This window comes from Rhipicephalus microplus, chromosome 6 (genome assembly GCF_043290135.1).
Source record: "Rhipicephalus microplus isolate Deutch F79 chromosome 6, USDA_Rmic, whole genome shotgun sequence".
NCBI lineage: Eukaryota > Metazoa > Arthropoda > Arachnida > Ixodida > Ixodidae > Rhipicephalus > Rhipicephalus microplus.
In genome coordinates this window covers 116825487-116843378 of record NC_134705.1, presented here as the reverse complement: position 1 = coordinate 116843378, position 17892 = coordinate 116825487, and the positions used below count along the sequence as shown (strand labels likewise).

Genomic DNA, 17892 nt, shown 5'->3' with positions numbered 1-17892 from the left:
AAAAATTGGAGGAGCAGGAGAGGAAGCAGGCGTGCATAGAAAGAAACTGTATGCTATAAAGAGGATGTGCCAAACGGTGTCCGCGGAGGACCGCCGAATGTGGTGCTTACTTCGATCGGCGAAGTCGAAGGTTTAGCAGGAGGGTAACCTTTAGTGTCCGGTAGCTTTCTCGATACGCGGTGATTTCATTCAAGCTCTGGCGGGATTCATACACTGCAATTGTACCGATACATGTGTGCAGAATTCCCCTTCAGGGGGAGGGGGTGAAGGCTTGTCGTAGCCCATTCATCATATTTAGTAAATGTGACACACTTTGTGCCCCCTTCCCTATCTTTCAGGTGAATCAAATTGGGGTGGGTCCACTGGCTACCCCTCGTGCGCACGCTTGCAGCCTAGAAGCTTGTAGACTTTCAAAAAACTATTTCTGGGACACCCAAAGAACGTCTTGAGGCAGAAAAAAAAAACGCGAAAATGAATGCTTTTACGGGCCAAAACTATTCCACCACATACGTACTTTCCATGTTCATCGGGAATCAGGTCGCCCGAGTCGGTGAGTTTATCTGTCTTGTCGGCCATGAACCTTCCCCCTGCGTGCAAGTGATACAGCACAATGTGAATAGTCCGCCACGGAAGTCAGCTTTAGCGTACCACACGTGCTCAGCTTAGTGTCTTGTCAGCTGCAGGCTGAGCTCGGAACTTGCGTTACTCAATCCGTGAACAGTCCTTCGTGGGACCACAGGAAGAGATAAACGCCCGCCCATCGTGTGCTGCATTAGTCGTTTTCCGATTACCCTCCACCACCTCTCCCACATGTCTAATACCTTTCTCAGATGTGTAGCCTAAACCACGGTTATGTGTGTAACCGCGGTTTGATTATGTGAAACCCTCGTTACACAGGCAGCCTAAACCACCGTTAACGTAACTGTGGCTGTGTTTAACCGCAGTTCCATTTCTGTTACACGGCACGCGAAACAGCGGTTATACCTCTATAGACGGTTGTACGGGACCGAGCTTGGCAACCCAGGTTTGGTGGTTAACGTACGCGAACCACGGTTACACATAACCATGGGCGCTAACTACAGTTTAGGCTGCCGTGTAACAAGGGTCCTTGTTGCACATAAAAGGCGAGGGCCAGCAATATTGATGTTCATTTAGGGGTCCCCTTTAACAGTGGACCATACTGTGCATTTAGCAAATATATGCATCTTCGGAGTGAATTGCGCTACGTCAGGTGGAAGTTCGGCGTTCAACTCGGCTCGTATGTGTAATTTCTTTACAAAGGAGGTCTAAAGGGTTGTTAACGTACCCGTGATTATGTGAAACCGCGGATCGCGTATGTTACATCGTGCGCAACACCGTGTTTTGCCCTCCAAGCGCGGTTGTAGAAAACCGAGTTTGGCAACCCCGACATGGCGGTTATAAGCGATGACATAGCCTCCTAGATTTCCCTTGCCTGCCGGATGAGCGTGAAACGCCGGTCATCTATGGCGGCGCTGCATACGTAGGAGTAAGGGTCTTTGTACTTGGCCTTTGAGATCGGCTATTTTGGCGTTTGCTACTAATTTCAGAGGCTTTACAAGTGACCGCCAGTAATCTGGCAGGCAAGGCCGATGAAATGGCGGCGTCCATAAATGACGGGTGGATGCCGGCGAGCGCGCGTGAAAAACGAACGAACTGGACGGCATGAATTACGAAACGCCTGACTAGGCTATGGGGAAGTCGTTTGCGTTATTTGCGAATCCCTATGTGTTGATAAGGTGTATGTGTAAATAAAAGCCGAGTAGAACACCGAATTGCCGCCTGACGTAGAGCGATTTATCCCAGAGATGCATATCTTCGAATAAATGTACAGTATTGTCCACTATCAAGGGCACACTCGAAAGAGCACCAGCAAGATTGTGGACCCTCTAACAGCAAAGTGGATAAGGGAACAATTGTTCTGCACGTCACTGATTGATTGATTTGTGGGGTTTAACGTCCCAAAACCACCATATGATTATGAGAGACGCCGTAGTTGAGGGCTCCGGAAATTTCGACCACCTGGGGTTCTTTAACGCTCACCCAAATCTGAGCACACGGGCCTACAACATTTCCGCCTCCATCGGAAATGCAGCCGTCGCAGCCAGGATTTGAACCCGCGATCTGCGGGTCAGCAGCCGAGTACCTTAGCCACTACACCACCACGGCTGGGCTGCACGTCACTGGTCTATCAAGAAGAGTCAGAACTGTCAACAACTAATATAAGGCATATGCAAGTCAAACCTGTTATGCGTCTGTAAGATAAAGAAATCTAAACATCCGTGCACGCAGTTCCCTTTCAACGGTGCACCAGTCGTACTTATGCAGAACATTTCGTAAAAAATAAGTGACATATTGGCGAACAACCGTTGATTCCCTGCTGATTAGTGCGTCAGTGTGTTGCATGCAAGGCGATGTTGGCCGCCTTGAACGCTGTGAAAACATCGGCGAACCTTCGGTGGTGGTAACCGCTGTTCAACGCGGTTAACCACTGTTGGTCGTAACCCCAGTTAACCTGCCTGTATAACAAGGGTACAACTAGATGCATGAATGCACAGATTAAGAGAGAGCCAAGGTAGTTTGCAGGTATAGCCTTGTTATAAAGACAGGGCGTTCAAACAGCGACATGACAGAGAAATCAAGACACTGCATTATTTTTGACAAAAATGCAGTAAGATTCTTTTTTTTTTGCCACCCGTCGAAGCTCGCCACTTTGTCACGACCAATGAGAATGCTACAAAACGGTGTTGCTGGTGTATCTTTGGGAGAAGCATAGCCACGCGATAGCGACACGTGCGCAAAAGTGTGAGATGTCCCGCCTCCTCTGCCGCGCGGCTACCCAAAGGAGATGTGCGGTCTGAAGTTGTGCGCGCAGTCGCCGGTACAAGAAGCTCGATCGCTTTTCCGCTTTGCAACTACGCGTTTAGTGTTAACGAGCCTATGACATATGCTTCAGTCGAAACCACCGGCAGCTCGCGCACGCGTTCACTCACGTATAGAACACGTGATGCACACTGTGATGCCGTTGGTCTCCACTTTATACCGAACGTGACGGCTGGGGAGCCACCGACGGCAAAATGCACATCGAGCGTCCATGTTTGTTTATTTAAAAACTACCTGTGTTGCATGGATATATTGTCATGGGTATGAAGCTATGCACCACGACACCGGCGCTGAGATGACACTCAGTGGAGCAACACGAAAACGCTGTTCTTGGTTGGACTCTCATGTTGCCCTGTTGGCCTGCAACTCTGTGCGGTCTGTATAGTGTTTTCTAGATTAGCTCTAACAGAACAAGTTCTCCCCGTAAAAATATTACCGCAGGGTAGACGGTTTGAGCACCAAGTGTTAAATTTTTACAGCAGCAGTAATGAAACACTACAAGCTGTACCCCAACATAACCAAGGTGAAAGAGGCAATAGGTTAGCCTCCTTAATGTAACAGACAGTTCAGACGAAGCTACAAGACAGACTGCTATCGCAATAAAACCAAATTAACGGGCTTATATTTAAATCCAAGCGCGAAACCACAGTTAAGAAACGATACCCAGCAGCGGTGATTTTATATGTGGTATCTTCCGGTGGTAGTAGTTTGCCATGTCGCAAGATTGCGTGGTTCTTCATCTTTCTTGGGATACTTCGACGCTAAACTCTAGATCTGTTCTCCAACAGCAGCGGCAAGGAAACACATAAGTTTAACCACAACGTAACTGTTGGTGTCTATTAAACTATTGAGCCATCTGAAAAAATAAGCCCATGCTCAAAGCCAACTTACCATGGTCTGGTGCCTTGTTTTATGCTTGTGAACATTTTGAATCAACAGGAAAATATTAAGCATATTTGAGATGCAGCATAAAGACGTAAGACTTATGCACAGCGTCTTTTTATTTCGAAAATGCATAGACGCGTAATTTTAGATACCGAAGTGTCTATTACGCTGCGCTGACAATCGGCGACGCAATGAACGAAAAATGAAGGTGTTTCCTGCGCTTCTCTAAAGAACTCAAGTGCTTTCACCAAAAGACCTGCTGCTGGCACCTACCGGTGCCTACGCGCTCTACATATACTTTCGTTTCTTCACATTATTGCCAGATGGCGCCATATCTCAAGCAGCACCTCCAGACAGAAATCTTTCGATGTCCTTTACAACGCAACACTAACATACGTGGCAATTTTTTTTTTCGACGGGCCTCTTGATGAGAGGCATGCCCAGATTTTCACCCATTACAAAGGAGCGCGTGCCTACCTGGTCCTGTACCGTCGTATTTCAGGTCCGATATAATGATGCTCATCTCAGTGGCGGCGAACACATTGCCCGAGACACCGTGCTTAAACGTCGTAATTGCGCCGATGGACGGGCCGTAGTAGACTGCCGTAACGCCTGCGAATATGAGGTAAAAGATGGAACCCACAACCAATTAGAACAGGCTTCACTGATTGTTCTAACAAAACGAGATGGCTAACATGAAATGTGCTTTAGGTAAAAGCAGGAGAACTCGAAGCAGTATAACAACTGAAAATGCAAACAAATATACTACAAACTGAACATTAATAATAATAATAATAATAATAATAATTTTAATACTATTATTATCGGGGTTATAACGTTCGAAAACCACGAATATGAGACAAGAACTTTAATTATTACAGTTTTGCGTCCCAAAACACGCATATTATTATGAGAGACGCTGTAGTGGAGGTCTCCGAAAATTTCGATCAGCCGGCGTTCTTTTGATGCGCGCCTAACTGTAGGCAAACGGGCCTCAAGCATTTCGTTCGCCATCCAAAATGTGGCCACCACCACCTAGAGTCGATCCCGCTACCTGCGGCTCAGCAGCCGACCACTGTAACCACTGGACCACAATGGCGGGTCATGATTGAAAGGTGACACTGCCGTGAAGCAGGCCAATGCCTTGGCTGTAAGAGCAACCTGACCAATAGTAGACGGTACAAATGCAGCTGTTCTGATGAGGGTATATAGCTCATAAGGTTGTGTAAAATACTGTGAATACTACTAACCAAGCAATGGTGAAAGAAGCTAGGTTCGGGAGCATATTAAAATCATTACGCTGCTCGGCTGCCGACTCATGTCGCGGCTTCGGTGCCGGTCGAGTCGATTGAATTTCCATGGTAGCGAACTGCTACATACCCGTGAGGTGTGCGATGTCACTGCGCTTCAAAAAATACATGTATGTCCACGAAGTAAATGATGATGTGTGGGTGAAGCTCCGGTGGAAGTTTGGTAAACCGTGAATCCTCCGTACATTTTGCCTCTCAGTCATCATACAAGGACGTGACACAGAAGCGCGGAGACAAGCAGGTTCGTGTTTCATCGCGGGCTGTAAGCTCCGGGTCCACGTCTCTTTGCGCCTGTTTCGCTTCGGCTCCACAGGCCCTCGCCGCCTTTGGATCGGTGGTGGCTTGGGCCCGCTGCCGGTGCTAAAGTGTTGCTCCGGCCTCATGGGCCCTCAGCTTCGGGTCTGCTTGTCGATGAGCCCCTGTACCTTTTGTTTCGCAAGCTCTCACTGCAGAGTCTTGACGGTGAGCCCGCGCTGCAGCCACTTTGGCGAGCCCTCTACTCCGCCACTACCTCGTCATTCATCGGTGTTCATAACGAAAACACGTGCCGAGAGTGCGCCGCCTTGAGCGGTGGCATGCCTTCTAGTCAGTGCTTTTGAAATCACCGGAGAGAGCACGGTTGCGCCTTTAGCGGGAGCAATGAGAACTATAGCGGCTACGGCGCCAACGGGAGACAAGTCCCCAGCGAAAGTCTTTGTCCCTAAAACACCAGTTGGTCAAAAGGGCCTGAGCTCTGCACCACGACGTGCCTTATAAAATATCATATTGCCGTTCTGGCACGTAAAACACCGTGTATTGTCATTATTTATAGGTGGAAGGGCGCACTGCAAGAACAGAGCGACTCTGTTACTCTCGCCGGAGTTCTTCTACTCTGTGGGGGAGTAGCGCAGAGTTAGTTACGGAAAATACTATTTTCTTAAAGGCAGAGTAAAAGATAGTTCGAACTTTCTGCTACTCAGCTGAAGCTCCCAATGCTTAGAACTACCGCGCCGACATAGCATCAACAAGTCGGAATCATCGTCTAAGGCAGATGGAGTGAAGACATGCTTGGAATCTGGCTGGCGACGCACAGCGATATAATATTGCCTCGTAATTTTAAGCCTTTGAGCGTAATCACTACAGATCACGCTTAAGTGCCAGTTAATAAGGTATTTTTCAGTGTTAAGTAAACAAAGTTCTGGAAATCGTCTACTTTTGGTTTCTGAAACAACAAAAGAGGCAGCGTTGAAGCATAGGATAGCGACAACATCTAACGCATCGTCAGAACATAAGGTTTGGGACTCGACGTAACCGCCACTGCAGTATACTTTAAAAACATCAGTTGAATAAAAAAAGTGAATTCGTGAAAAAAAGCAGCGTCTGTCCACAGGATTCGAACCTATCACTTTCATAATCTCCGTCGCCTGCTCTGTACTACTGCACGCAGTTTTTTTTTTTAATTTCTTATATACACTACGCCACATCGCAAGAAGCACAGCGCATGAAAAACAGAGCAAACCATTCGGTTTCATTTTTCTGGGTCGCATACTGAAGACAGATGTGATCTTCCTGTCGAAATGGATTCCGTATCATCATAAGGCATAGATAGCACAACGCTGCTGACCACCAAAGACACCGAATGACGAGTCTCAAGTAAGCGGCGATATATTGTCACGGTTAAGAGCCGTAAACACAAAAGGACGAAGAAGCCAGCATCACGAGCGGCAGTCTCTGGCATTTTTCGAGGAAGACGACATTGCGCGTCTGCCCTTGCGCTTTGTTTTTGTATGTGAATAGAGCCTCGCTGTTAACGTCGAAAGGAAGCCTTGTGTCCTGTTCTTTGCACGTTGCGACACAGTGCCAGTACAGTGGTCATGTGAGTGTATTGATTGTATAGCTTAGCAAAATGTTTTCTCGAGCAAGTTTGTTTATGACCTGCGAAAGAAAACTAGCAGTTCCATCTAAGAATATAACCGATGAAAGAAGCTCCTTTGAAATGGGACGAAAACCGTTACGCGACTGATATCCCTGCTGGCTTTCATGAAGCTCCCGGCGTAGCGTGGGGAGCGGGTGCGGAGAGCGCTAGCTGCGCTCGGTGGCGGGTACGATTGAGCGAGTGAGTGCGGGGCGTGCTATGCGCAGCGCGAGCGCGCACCTGTAACTTTGATCGGCACGCCTGCCCGGCGATGTTGGGTTGCGGACCTAAGGAATTTCCCTCTTGAAAATTATTGTAGCGGGAAGCAACACGCGGAGGGAGTGGCGGTACTGGCGCTAACTTCCGAGTGTCTTTATTGAAGAAACTGACGTACAGCCGTCAGCACATTTACCATGAACGCTTCGCCGCGTATTCTGCAGCAGTTTGATTGACGCTGACACCACGTACGTTTGGGTTCTCTTGCCAAGATGCTAACCATGCATGCCGACATACTATCCAAGCCTACCGAGGTATTGTCTCGGCAAAAGCGCCCAGCACTTCAAGGCTAGAATCAATCAAACTAGCCCTGGCCACGCATCAAAGTGTTCGTGTTAAAGGTGCCGACGGCCATACATGTGTGCACAGCACAAAAGCAGCAAAGATCGTGACCTTCATGATAATGTCAAGATGTAAGAGTTAGCAGGAAATCATGTCTATATACATTGCGTCGAAAGAACGTGACGTAGTTTAGGTAGTCGAACGCATATTTAATGAATTACAAATATGGCACTGCTAGAGAAACGAAAAACGAACGAAGAGAAATCAACGAAGATGTTTGCAAATTTTAAGGTGATCACAATGGTTTTACTTGAACAGAAAGGGAATGAAAAGTATTGTTTTTTTTTATCCGAGTGGCATGTCAGTATAGATGGCAGGCGAAGTATGCTGAACATAAGAAAAAAAAACATTTTTCTTCTCTTAAACCTTAGTAGCTGAACCTCTGAAGCCAGAAGTGGAACCAAAAAACGCCAACAACGTTTACAGGTGAGTAAAAATGTGCAACAAAAATAACAGCAAATAGGAGCCGCCAGTAACAGTAAAAACTGAGAGGAAGAAGCAGGCATAGCAAAAACAGAGGCGGCTCTCACCTCCGTGTTCACTGTCTCAGCTTCTGTATCAATTTTTCCTTTGTCGACATTTTAGTGGATTTTTTTTCGTGCTAAGGTTTGTACCAACTTGCCCAACAAGCAACATTCTTTAACGAGTTTATTAAACTCCCTGTTGCCCAGTCGGGAGAGCCAACAAACCACCGGTGCTATACCGACATGCTTCGTGATATTCGTTGATGATAAAAAAAAAAAAACTTTAACGTCCAGAAACAATGTTCGCGAGATTGTGTGCTCGGGGTCATCCTATTTGGAAGGGTCCATCATTCTCAAAATCCTCTAGCTGCAATCGCTTCCTGAGCCCTTGAGACCAGTGCTCGTTGGTATTCTTTATAGGTCGCGGGTGATGGCCTCTCACGTCTCGGCTAGAGGTTTTGTACGCACGTTCGTTGCGGGCTTGGCATGGGTGTGCACCCGGGGGGGGGGGGTGGAGGGAGAAAGAGGGGGGTGCATTGTGAGCCCCATACACCGTAATAATAGGGAGGGGGATGCTGCGTTCCGGAAGGAGGGAGGTGGTGCAAGGTGCGAAGTTCGCCCCATACATTGACAAAATAGGGACGGGGGGGGGGGGGGCATGCAACGAACCCTTGCCCCCCTCCCCCCTCTTTTTGTTTTGCCATTTCAGTGGTGCCACGGGCCCTCGAGTATTAACTATGCCAGATTGTGTCTGGCATGCCTGGTTGCCACAAACCCGTTTCTCACGCAGCTGCGGAGTATTTTGGCGTACGACTTGATGCTGTCCCCATTACAGTTAACTGCGATCTACGGGAGAAAGCGTGAACGTAACATTAAAAAATGCCACCTTGCATGTCGATGAACGCCAGTAGAAGCGCGGCAACCAGGTGACGAGCCATGCTTGAGCGCAGCGTCGATGTCGAGGAGTTGGTTGCACGAAAGCTGAAGAATATTCGATGAAGGCTTTTAACAACGTTCCAAAGCCTCCGAGTGAGCGTTTCTCTTTCTCTTCTTCTGTGTTACGAATACACGCGCACAAATCAAAGCACGGCCGTTTTCAGTGCATAAGAAACGAAGATGATAATGATGATGACGAGCCTGAAGCCTGAACACCGAGAGAAAATATTTATTATAAGGCACAGTGTGGCCAATCCCCCATGTGGATATGAGCCAAGATCTCCTAGGCGACAAGACAAGGCAAAACAAGCCTCACCTGTGCACCGCTGTCATGGAGGAACGAATATTTTTCGCTCCATGACCGCGGTAAATCGGCAACGCCACCACAAGGAAAGACACTGGGAAGGGCTTCTTAACTCATGTGGTAGCTCTTGGCCAGTCCCACATTGCCAGTGTGTGCCACTGTTTCAAGGATTCATACTCTGATGTACTACAAATGTCTCTGTGCGAGCTCCACACGCATTAGTGGCCCTGTTACGTATAGATCACAGCGTAAAAAAACTATAGACCATCTTCCCGAAGCTGCTTCGCAATCCTGATGGGATGCGAAGCAGCAGCGGTGCGCTCGGTGTTGACCCGGCTGAAGTTTTTTAATGTGCGGAGGGAGCACTTAAGGGGGGCGTTGTCTCCTGTCATGTTGCCGTCGTCGGTTGGCGCAACGCTTAACGTGTAGCATAGTGGCATGTGCTCACGCCAAGGGGAAGTATCTGTCCTCTCGTACTTTGAGCGCCTTGGTGATGATCATTTAGTGTAACAAATTGAAAATGACTTAAAGAATGGAAAAAAATGAAGAAAGTCGTCATAAAATAGAAAGAGAAAGAAAAAGAAATAGATGAAAAAATATACAGAATGAGTTAGAAAAAGAGATAAAGAGAGAAGAATAAATGAATATAAATAATCATAGCGAAAATAAACATAAAACCGAATTAAGAGCAACCAAGAAGGTTGCCCAGCTCCGTAATTTCTTCAAGCTTGGCACCCCTACAGATAAAGGCCGCTTTAAATTTTTTTCCTTGAGGCTTTATTCTTTGTTGATTTCACATCTTTTTATGCGTCTTCATTAATGTTATAGTTATGACGGAATAGGTGGCTATAATTTAACTGACCCTTCCTTGTTTTTCCGCTACAACTAAATAAAGAACGGCTATGGAAACAGAAAAAAAAAACAAAGGGGAGAGTGCGCGCTCGGGTCGCGTTCCATGTGCGAGTTCATCAGTATCATCATCAACATCTGCGTGTGGCTCGAAGCTCGCGAAGCAAGAGCTGCTGGTCTTCTCCGAAAAGCACCTCTTGGTTCACCGCTACGATCGTGTCTTACCAGCGAATTCGTTCCACTGAGCCAAGGCCGTGGGTCGTCTCCAGTGCAGCTCCATCGTGGAGCCACTTGGCGACGAGATGTCGAGCAGCATCTGGAAGCAGGCCCGTGAGAACCTTAAGCCTTTCGCGAGACAGAACTGAAGGTATGTGGGCGCGTGCTTTGCAAGGGATTGCCAGCGGCGGCTTGCACAGTTTCGCACGTTTTTTAAGTGTGAATACACTTTATAAGCGACCCCAAACCATCCACCGCCGTCGGCGGCGTCCGCAGTCTTCTCTCTATCTTTAAAAGAAAGAGGACTTGGCGGGCCGCAGCACGACGCTCTACCGAATAAGCCACGGACGCGACGCTGATATCGGTGTCAGTAACGCGCCTTATACCCCCTCCCCCTTCGCTCGCTCCTCCGCTCTCCTCACTCGCTGCAGCTGCGCGCGCACCCCTCTCTCTCGCGCGCCCGCCTTCTCTCTCAGTCTCCCGTCGAGAGCGGGTCGTGAGGGGGAGTAAAGTTGAAATCTGTTGGCATTCGTCAGTGAGTTAACGTAAACTCCCCCGTGTGATCAAATTGCGATTCCCAGGAACCATTACACCATAAAGGCACCATAGTGTGATTAATAAACATAATAGTGCGAAATAATAAATACCCCTCATAGCATCACCCCGTGTATTCGCACTTAACCATGTTCACCCTCAGGTAAATGCTTGGGAGTTTTATTGCAGACGGCTCTACTAACGAACAGCTAGAAGAGTTAGGACAGGGTCTTGTGTTGCGATGTCATTGTAGTTTCGATTTCGTTCTTTTCATTTCACCCGAGAGGAGGTGTTGTGTATGCGTCTCTGTCCTGTAGGTGTGTCTGTGTCCTTGAGAATAAAGGCAAGATTTGAGACGGTTCGTAGTCCTTCTTCAGACACTACGCCTAGTTGGTTGTATGTAGTTTAACAGCGCCTTAAGACAGAAAATACGATGCAGTTAGGGATTGTTACGCCTGCGAGTCCACACCGAACGTCAATGCCTCTGCAAAAGGCAATATGTGTCAAGGCCAGCAATCAAGCCCGCCTCACGCGATCAACTCAACGACGTCATCAATCAGCGGCGCCGGTCTGTCACGCAACGCACCGCGAGCTCCTTCAGCCCGCGAGTCCATTGAAGGTATCGGCGCCTTCCAGTCTGGCGAGTCTTACGCAACGTGGGGGAACGTCACTCGTCTTTGGCTGCAACCATGCGCAGCAATCGGCGCCTTTGAGTCTGGCGAGTCTTACGCAATGCGTGGCAACATCACCTCGTCCTTGGTGCAACCACGCGCAGCGGCGGGCCCCATTGGAAGATTCCGGCATCATGGCCAGCGGCGCTTCTGGTTGGACATTTGGTTATTCAAAGGATCCACCCGGTGCCTATAAAAAAAAAGCCCTGCGGCGCGTCGCCAGCAGTAGAACTATGTGTCAGAGAAGAGAGCTCGGCTTTTCGTGTCTCTAAGCTGTCAGCCCCAGTGCTGAATTTGTAACGCCTCTATTTCTTTGCTGTACATAAACTTTGCCTTAACTCCCCATCGTCTCGTCCGTTCGCCTATCAGCTTTGCGCAGAAGCAATCGCGAGATGATTAACACGCGCTACGAAACGGCTGGTGACCGTGTCGGCGGAGTTCAGAGCAGTGGCGCCTTCGGGACCGTGTTGGCGTCTCGTCTTCGTAACAGGACACAAGGAGACAAGACAAGCATGATCCTATAAATTGGGGAACCTGCCTGTGAAGTTTTAGATGTGGAAGCATCTTATACTCGCGCCTTGTAGTGCGCCGTCCGCGCCGTCCGCACCGCTTCTCGAACATTCGACAGCTGACGCGCGCGCATGCGCCGTCGCGCCGTCGCCCACTCTTCCACCATCTGTGCATCTCTTCCTCCTCTACACACCGCGCACGCTTCACTCCTCCACCATCTGTGCACCCTTCCTCCTCTACACACCGCGTTCGACATCTACAATTCTCCTGATTCTCCAGTGGACGCGCATGTGGCGTCGCGCTTCGAGAACATTCAACAGCTGACAGTGCATGCGCCGTCGTGCTGTATATATACTCAAGGTCGGCGCTCGCTCGCTCAGTTGCCGCTCGTCGGTTGGTTTGTACGGCGCGTCGACGTCCAAGGTCGCGGTGAAATGAATTCCAACGAATCCACAAACACAATGATCGACGTCCCTTCGACCAGCGCCGCCCTTTCGCATACGTGTGTACGTGCTCCCTCATTTAACACCCCCTCCTACAACCACGTTAACCAATTTAGCCATCGACCCAAGTAAGTCGCAATTTAACACCCCATTTCACAACCACGTTAACCAATTTAGCCATCGACCCAAGTAAGTCGCACTTTAACACCCCGTTAACCAATTATATGCTCCGCATCCTCCTCAGTGTTCCCCCGAGGGAAGCTGCGGGCAATTTTTTTTTACGTGTGTCTTAGTTGTACACTGCAAAGTTCAACAAGGATTAGCTTTCCGTTATGTTCAAGATTGTCCGAGAAGGAAGTGCTTACTAAGCACGCTCGAGTTTTAAAAAAATGTTACGCCATTGCACACGAAGAAACAACGCATTTTTGGCGCCATCGCTGCATAATAAAGAAGAAACTTCACTAACGAGGCAGGAAAGAGTGAAACATAGACTTGAAGGGGTCCTGCAACAATTTTGAAACATCATCAGAAAATACTGCCGATCGGTAGCAGAGGCTCAATATAGCGCAGCACACGGCCTTGAATTCATGATAAATTCTCAAAGTCAGCTAAAAAATTCGCTTCTCTTGAAAAAGGACGATACAAGCTAAAACATTTCTTGTCTTAGCCATTGCATCAGCCATTGGTTGGTTTGAGCTTCCCACGCTCTGTCGTTACTTGGGCCGTCGTGGGAGGCCGTGACTTGTTCAAGCGAGCACGCGTGATTGCACTGAAAAATCACGTAGTCGAAAAAAAAGCTATGAAAAGGGGCTGAATATTACGAGGCGTGCCTGACGTATTTTCTTTCTCCGTGCCGTCCCGCTTTGCTTAGCTTCCCGCACTTTCGTTTGGATTACAGCAGAGAGAGGGCAATTGCAGCGTGCGACAAATCTTAGTGACTCCACTCGTACTGTACAGATACTAAAAATGTTTTTGGTGGTTATTTTGTGAGGCAATAAGCTCTTTCAACAAATTCATTGCAAGGCTACTCCAAAAAGTGTTGCAGGGTTTCTCTGCATAATCTAGTTGGTGAGCAAGGTCTGTACTGATTCTTTCTTAGCAATTAAACTTCACTTCCAAGCTCTAAAAGGTCCTTGAGAAACCACTTGCCTATTTCGCTGCTGGCGTCTCCTAAATTGAGTTCATCATGCCCCTTTGTGAGCTGCAAAAACCTGGTAATGGACGAGCGCAATGCGTGCGGAGTAGCCCGAATACTTTTATATGTGTCTTTGACAAGGCTAATGTAATTTTCACCCACTTACAAATCAACACTCAAGCCTGCATGCGCGAAAATTCAGAAAAAAATTAAAAGGGGGGACCAATTTGCCGTGGCAGGTATTCTGTTCAGTATTATCTGTAACAGATTGAGTGCTAGTCGATTTCAGTAGTTTCACAGAGCTCAGAGGTATTGAACCTGGGTACACGCTACAAAGTATAAATGCGATGAAAATGTTAAGTTCGCTATGGCCCACTGTGCAGCCATTCAGACACATCATGTTCGCAACCAGCATCTCCCCTCTCTTCTATCTGAGCACAAGAGGGGTTCAGTACTTTCCTGCCCCCCAGCTCTACGTCTTACGCCACCGCAAGCTTGCACTTATCGTTAGAGCTTTACGTAAGCTGCAGTGGTACCTAATTTAGAAATTGCCTCTCTGGTAGAGTACACTGTATCTCTCGTGCAAGCAAACATGTGGCATTAATCCTACTGTTTTGTTAAAGCACGCCATCATAATTGAAAAGCGGCTTTCGTGCATCGCGAATAAAGCACGCGAACTATTTCACTCGTACATCCTGCGCAGGTACGCGACCTCTTCTTCTCCAACAAGGACGAGATGGATAACATAGCAAAGCTGCAGGCCCGCGATGCCCTGTGGCGCTTTAGCTGTGGCAACAAGCGCACCACCATTATAGCGGTGCGCGACGTGCTGGAGAAGTGCCAGATGAAACCCATGTTGCAGTTTCTCAACTCGGTTATCCGCGACGCCCTGGGCGGCACCCTCTTCCGCAAGCCCATCATCAGCGCCAACGCGCAACCGCTGCTCAAGCAGTGGGGCAAGACTATCGTTGTCGCTTGCCGTGCGTTCGCGGACCAGCACCTGGACAGGTACAGTACCAATGCTTTCTTCAATCTTCTTAAATGTGAAGCATCTCTTAGCGAACTTCGGCGACTTTGAGCTCTATCTATCTATCTATCTATCTATCTATCTATCTATCTATCTATCTATCTATCTATCTATCTATCTATCTATCTATCTATCTATCTATCTATCTATCTATCTATCTATCTATCTATCTATCTATCTATCTATCTATCTATCTATCTATCTATCTATCTATCTATCTATCTTTCTATCTATCTATCTATCTATCTATCTATCTATTTATCTAATCTAGTGGCTGGCTGGCTGGCTCAGCCACTTACGTTTGGGTGCCCTCGTGGTCACCCCCTTAACTTGGCGTGAACCAAAATTAGCCTGGGAGGGTATGGTGGTTCGATGAATATGACGCAATCGTCACAATCCCGTCACATACGTCATCAACACATGCCGCCTGACAGTGGCACATACCCATAGTCGGGTATGTGCCGCTGGTATGTGAGTATGTGACACAGGTGATTGACACTTAGTATCCACCCAGGAACGATGACAACACACATTGGAAATTTTAACGCACGAGCGTTAATACCCGACATTGGTAGCGTCGACCCGTCGAATGCAAAGAATAATTGTCAGGGTCCCAGCTGGAAGCGAACCCAAGCATTCTGCGTGGCATTGAGCATTTTACCACACAGCTACACCAGGTCTCGGAACGACTTTTCAAATAGATACTAATCTTCGTGAAACGTCTATAGTGGTTGCAGAGCTGCCTACTCAATTTTATAAACATTACATATGTACTCATTTGATACAGCCGTCACGTCAGGTTAATGCCAATTGTGATTAGTTGCCATGCCCTGAAGCTTGTTTATGTACAATATCCAGGGCCAGCATCCTCGCGAGCATCAGCGCTTCATATGAGCTTCTGGTGTTGCTAATACGCATGTTACAGTTGGCATAGTTGCGCAAGTGCAAACAACTGGTTGTATAAACATCAGCAACTCTTCAACATATGTCTGTGCGTGCAACATTTGTACATATATTTAACGCCATTTCATGACGTTTCGCTCAATAAAAAAATTGCAACACGGTCACCTTCCCTCCGCATGCTTACATAACGTCGATTATCTGGCACGTGGGATCTGCCGAAATTTTTTTAGCACTAGCTCATTATTCGCTTCGTTATAGTGCATGCTGAAACGGTAGTCAAGTAAAGGGTATTGATGTTTTTACATCTAATACACGTTTTTTAGCGCAACCTGGCCAACGAGATGCCACTTCTTGTCCACTGTTGGTCATCTGGTGTTGTGATTTTGTTGCATAGAAGTGGCACAAGCTTGCTCTCTTCAAAGAACTGTGCTGGCCTGATACTCAAGATCGCATATTTTTGAAAGATGGGTGGCAGGACAGGAACACGCCCGACGCTTCAGCTGAATTTGTAGAATAACAGAGACGTTATCCGAAGGTTCTAGGTTTGGTTCCTACCGTCAGCAACTTTTCTGTTCATCCACTTCAATTTCTTCACGTTAATGCTTCATTGTCTGTTAGTCTCCTTGGGTGGTGTCTGGTAAAAAAAAAAGCCGGGCCTTCATCAACTCCTCTTGCTTCAAGCAGACGTGTATGCAATAATTTGTGAAGAGTGAATATCTTAAATTTTCTATAGGACTTACCAACAGCTTATCCTGCTACCCAGGTCATTGCACACGAAACGCGTCTTCGTGTTGGTCTGCAAGACGTACTACGGCAAAATCCGGTCCTGGTTCGTGGCTCAGGGTTTCAACTTGATCGACCTGATGATCAGCGGCCTCTTCTACCCCGACTATCCGACCATGTTTGCAAACGTCGCCAAACGCCCCATTACGAAGCACTTCCGCTGCTACATGACTTAGTCTGGAGATGCCCATGAACTCGATGGCGGCCATGTTCAGCTGGACGAAACGGATGCTACGCAGTACCAAGCTGGACAACGACTCCAGGCTAGTAGACTTTGCCAGGATGCTAGAGAAGGCGGTTGCCCAGCTTTTCCTTTCCAGGTACATGTCGCAAGACATCGAAATGTGTTCCGAAGGATTGGGCACCGTGCGCAGGAGGGACTATTTGAACACACTTGAATCAATCGCCAACGTAGCCGTGCAAATGGCGTCAGTGTACAAGCAAGTCTTCATGGAAAAGGCAATCGCCTTAATAGTCGCCTTCTTTAAGCACAGGGCTGCACAGCACGTGTGGCTAATCTGTCTGCGATTCGCCGTTTCTGTGGAAAATCACTTGATTTTTTAAGTCTCTTTCTCTCAGTTACTACGGCGTTGGTCTTCGTTTTGAGTAGGATAATTTTTTTGTTTTGGTAGATGGAAGCCGCGGCAAGCAAAACGCGCTGAGCGATCCTATATTTGCTAAGTCATTCGTTTCATTAGACGGATGCAACGACAAGAAGCAAGCGCTGGTTGCTTTCCGTTGTTATAATCTAAGAAATAAAAGAAACTTTACGATCGAATTTCCCATCTCATTTTTAACGCGTTGAATAGCTCGTTGTGCATTAGTTTTGAGTGAGAACTGTTTTCCGCAAACCAAATACAAAAGATGCAAACAAATTTAATAGTTTTTTGGTTTGATTGAAAATCGAACCATGTTTCAGAATCCCAAAGCTAGCTATTTCACCTCCCCCGAAATGTGGCCACCGCCACTGGGATGTGACCACCGCCATCATCGGGTTAGCAGCTGAGTACCTTAGCCACTTATCCACCACAGCACATCATTCAGATACATATCCAATCACTCAGAGTATTCTCAAGTAAAAGCAATGGGTTCGTTAGTTCGAGTAGTTTTCTTGATAATACAAGTGAATATTTTATCCATCAATTCTGTAACGCAATGTCCTTACTATCCGCTCAACCCTTTCAGTACGTAGTTTTAATGGTCTCAGCTCTAGGCATTATTAACATCATCACCAGCTGGCCGATTCCGCGGAAGATCAAAAAAACGTGGTATACTTGATATCTCCTATTTTCCTCGTACGTTTTATTCCATGCCCGTGTGATTTAACAGCTTCAAATTACAATTTTTGTCAACTAACATTTTTTTTGAACCAAGGAAAAATTGAAAAGCATTGCCGGGTCACGACGGCCATTTTTTGAAAAGTGGGTTTTCGGGAATTCGCGATCATGCTAACAGTGACGCAAGCTATATATCAGAAATTGTTTTTGCTTAGCACAGCTAGAAGTAATG

General features: G+C 47.4%; 2 protein-coding genes across 2 annotated transcripts in view; one reads left to right on the top strand and one right to left on the bottom strand.

Moving 5' to 3' along the window:
• Positions 1–9087, bottom strand: part of LOC119182262 (protein Skeletor, isoforms B/C-like) — a 65268-nt gene extending 56181 nt beyond the window's left edge. The window contains exons 1-3 of the mRNA XM_075867803.1: positions 8959–9087; positions 4264–4398; positions 515–587 (exon numbers count right to left, since the gene is read on the bottom strand). Coding sequence (XP_075723918.1) covers positions 515–587; positions 4264–4398; positions 8959–9010 — 260 coding nt within the window. The 5' untranslated portion in view covers positions 9011–9087. The remainder of the gene's footprint in view (positions 1–514; positions 588–4263; positions 4399–8958) is intronic.
• A 1228-nt stretch (positions 9088–10315) lies between these two features.
• LOC142764891 (isocitrate dehydrogenase [NADP] cytoplasmic-like) lies at positions 10316–17161 on the top strand. The gene is made up of 3 exons (XM_075865438.1): positions 10316–10528; positions 14374–14678; positions 16364–17161. Exons 2-3 carry the CDS (start codon positions 14407–14409, stop codon positions 16557–16559), a joined length of 468 nt encoding a protein of 155 aa, XP_075721553.1. The 5' UTR covers positions 10316–10528; positions 14374–14406; the 3' UTR covers positions 16560–17161.
• The last annotated feature ends 731 nt before the right edge of the window (positions 17162–17892 follow it).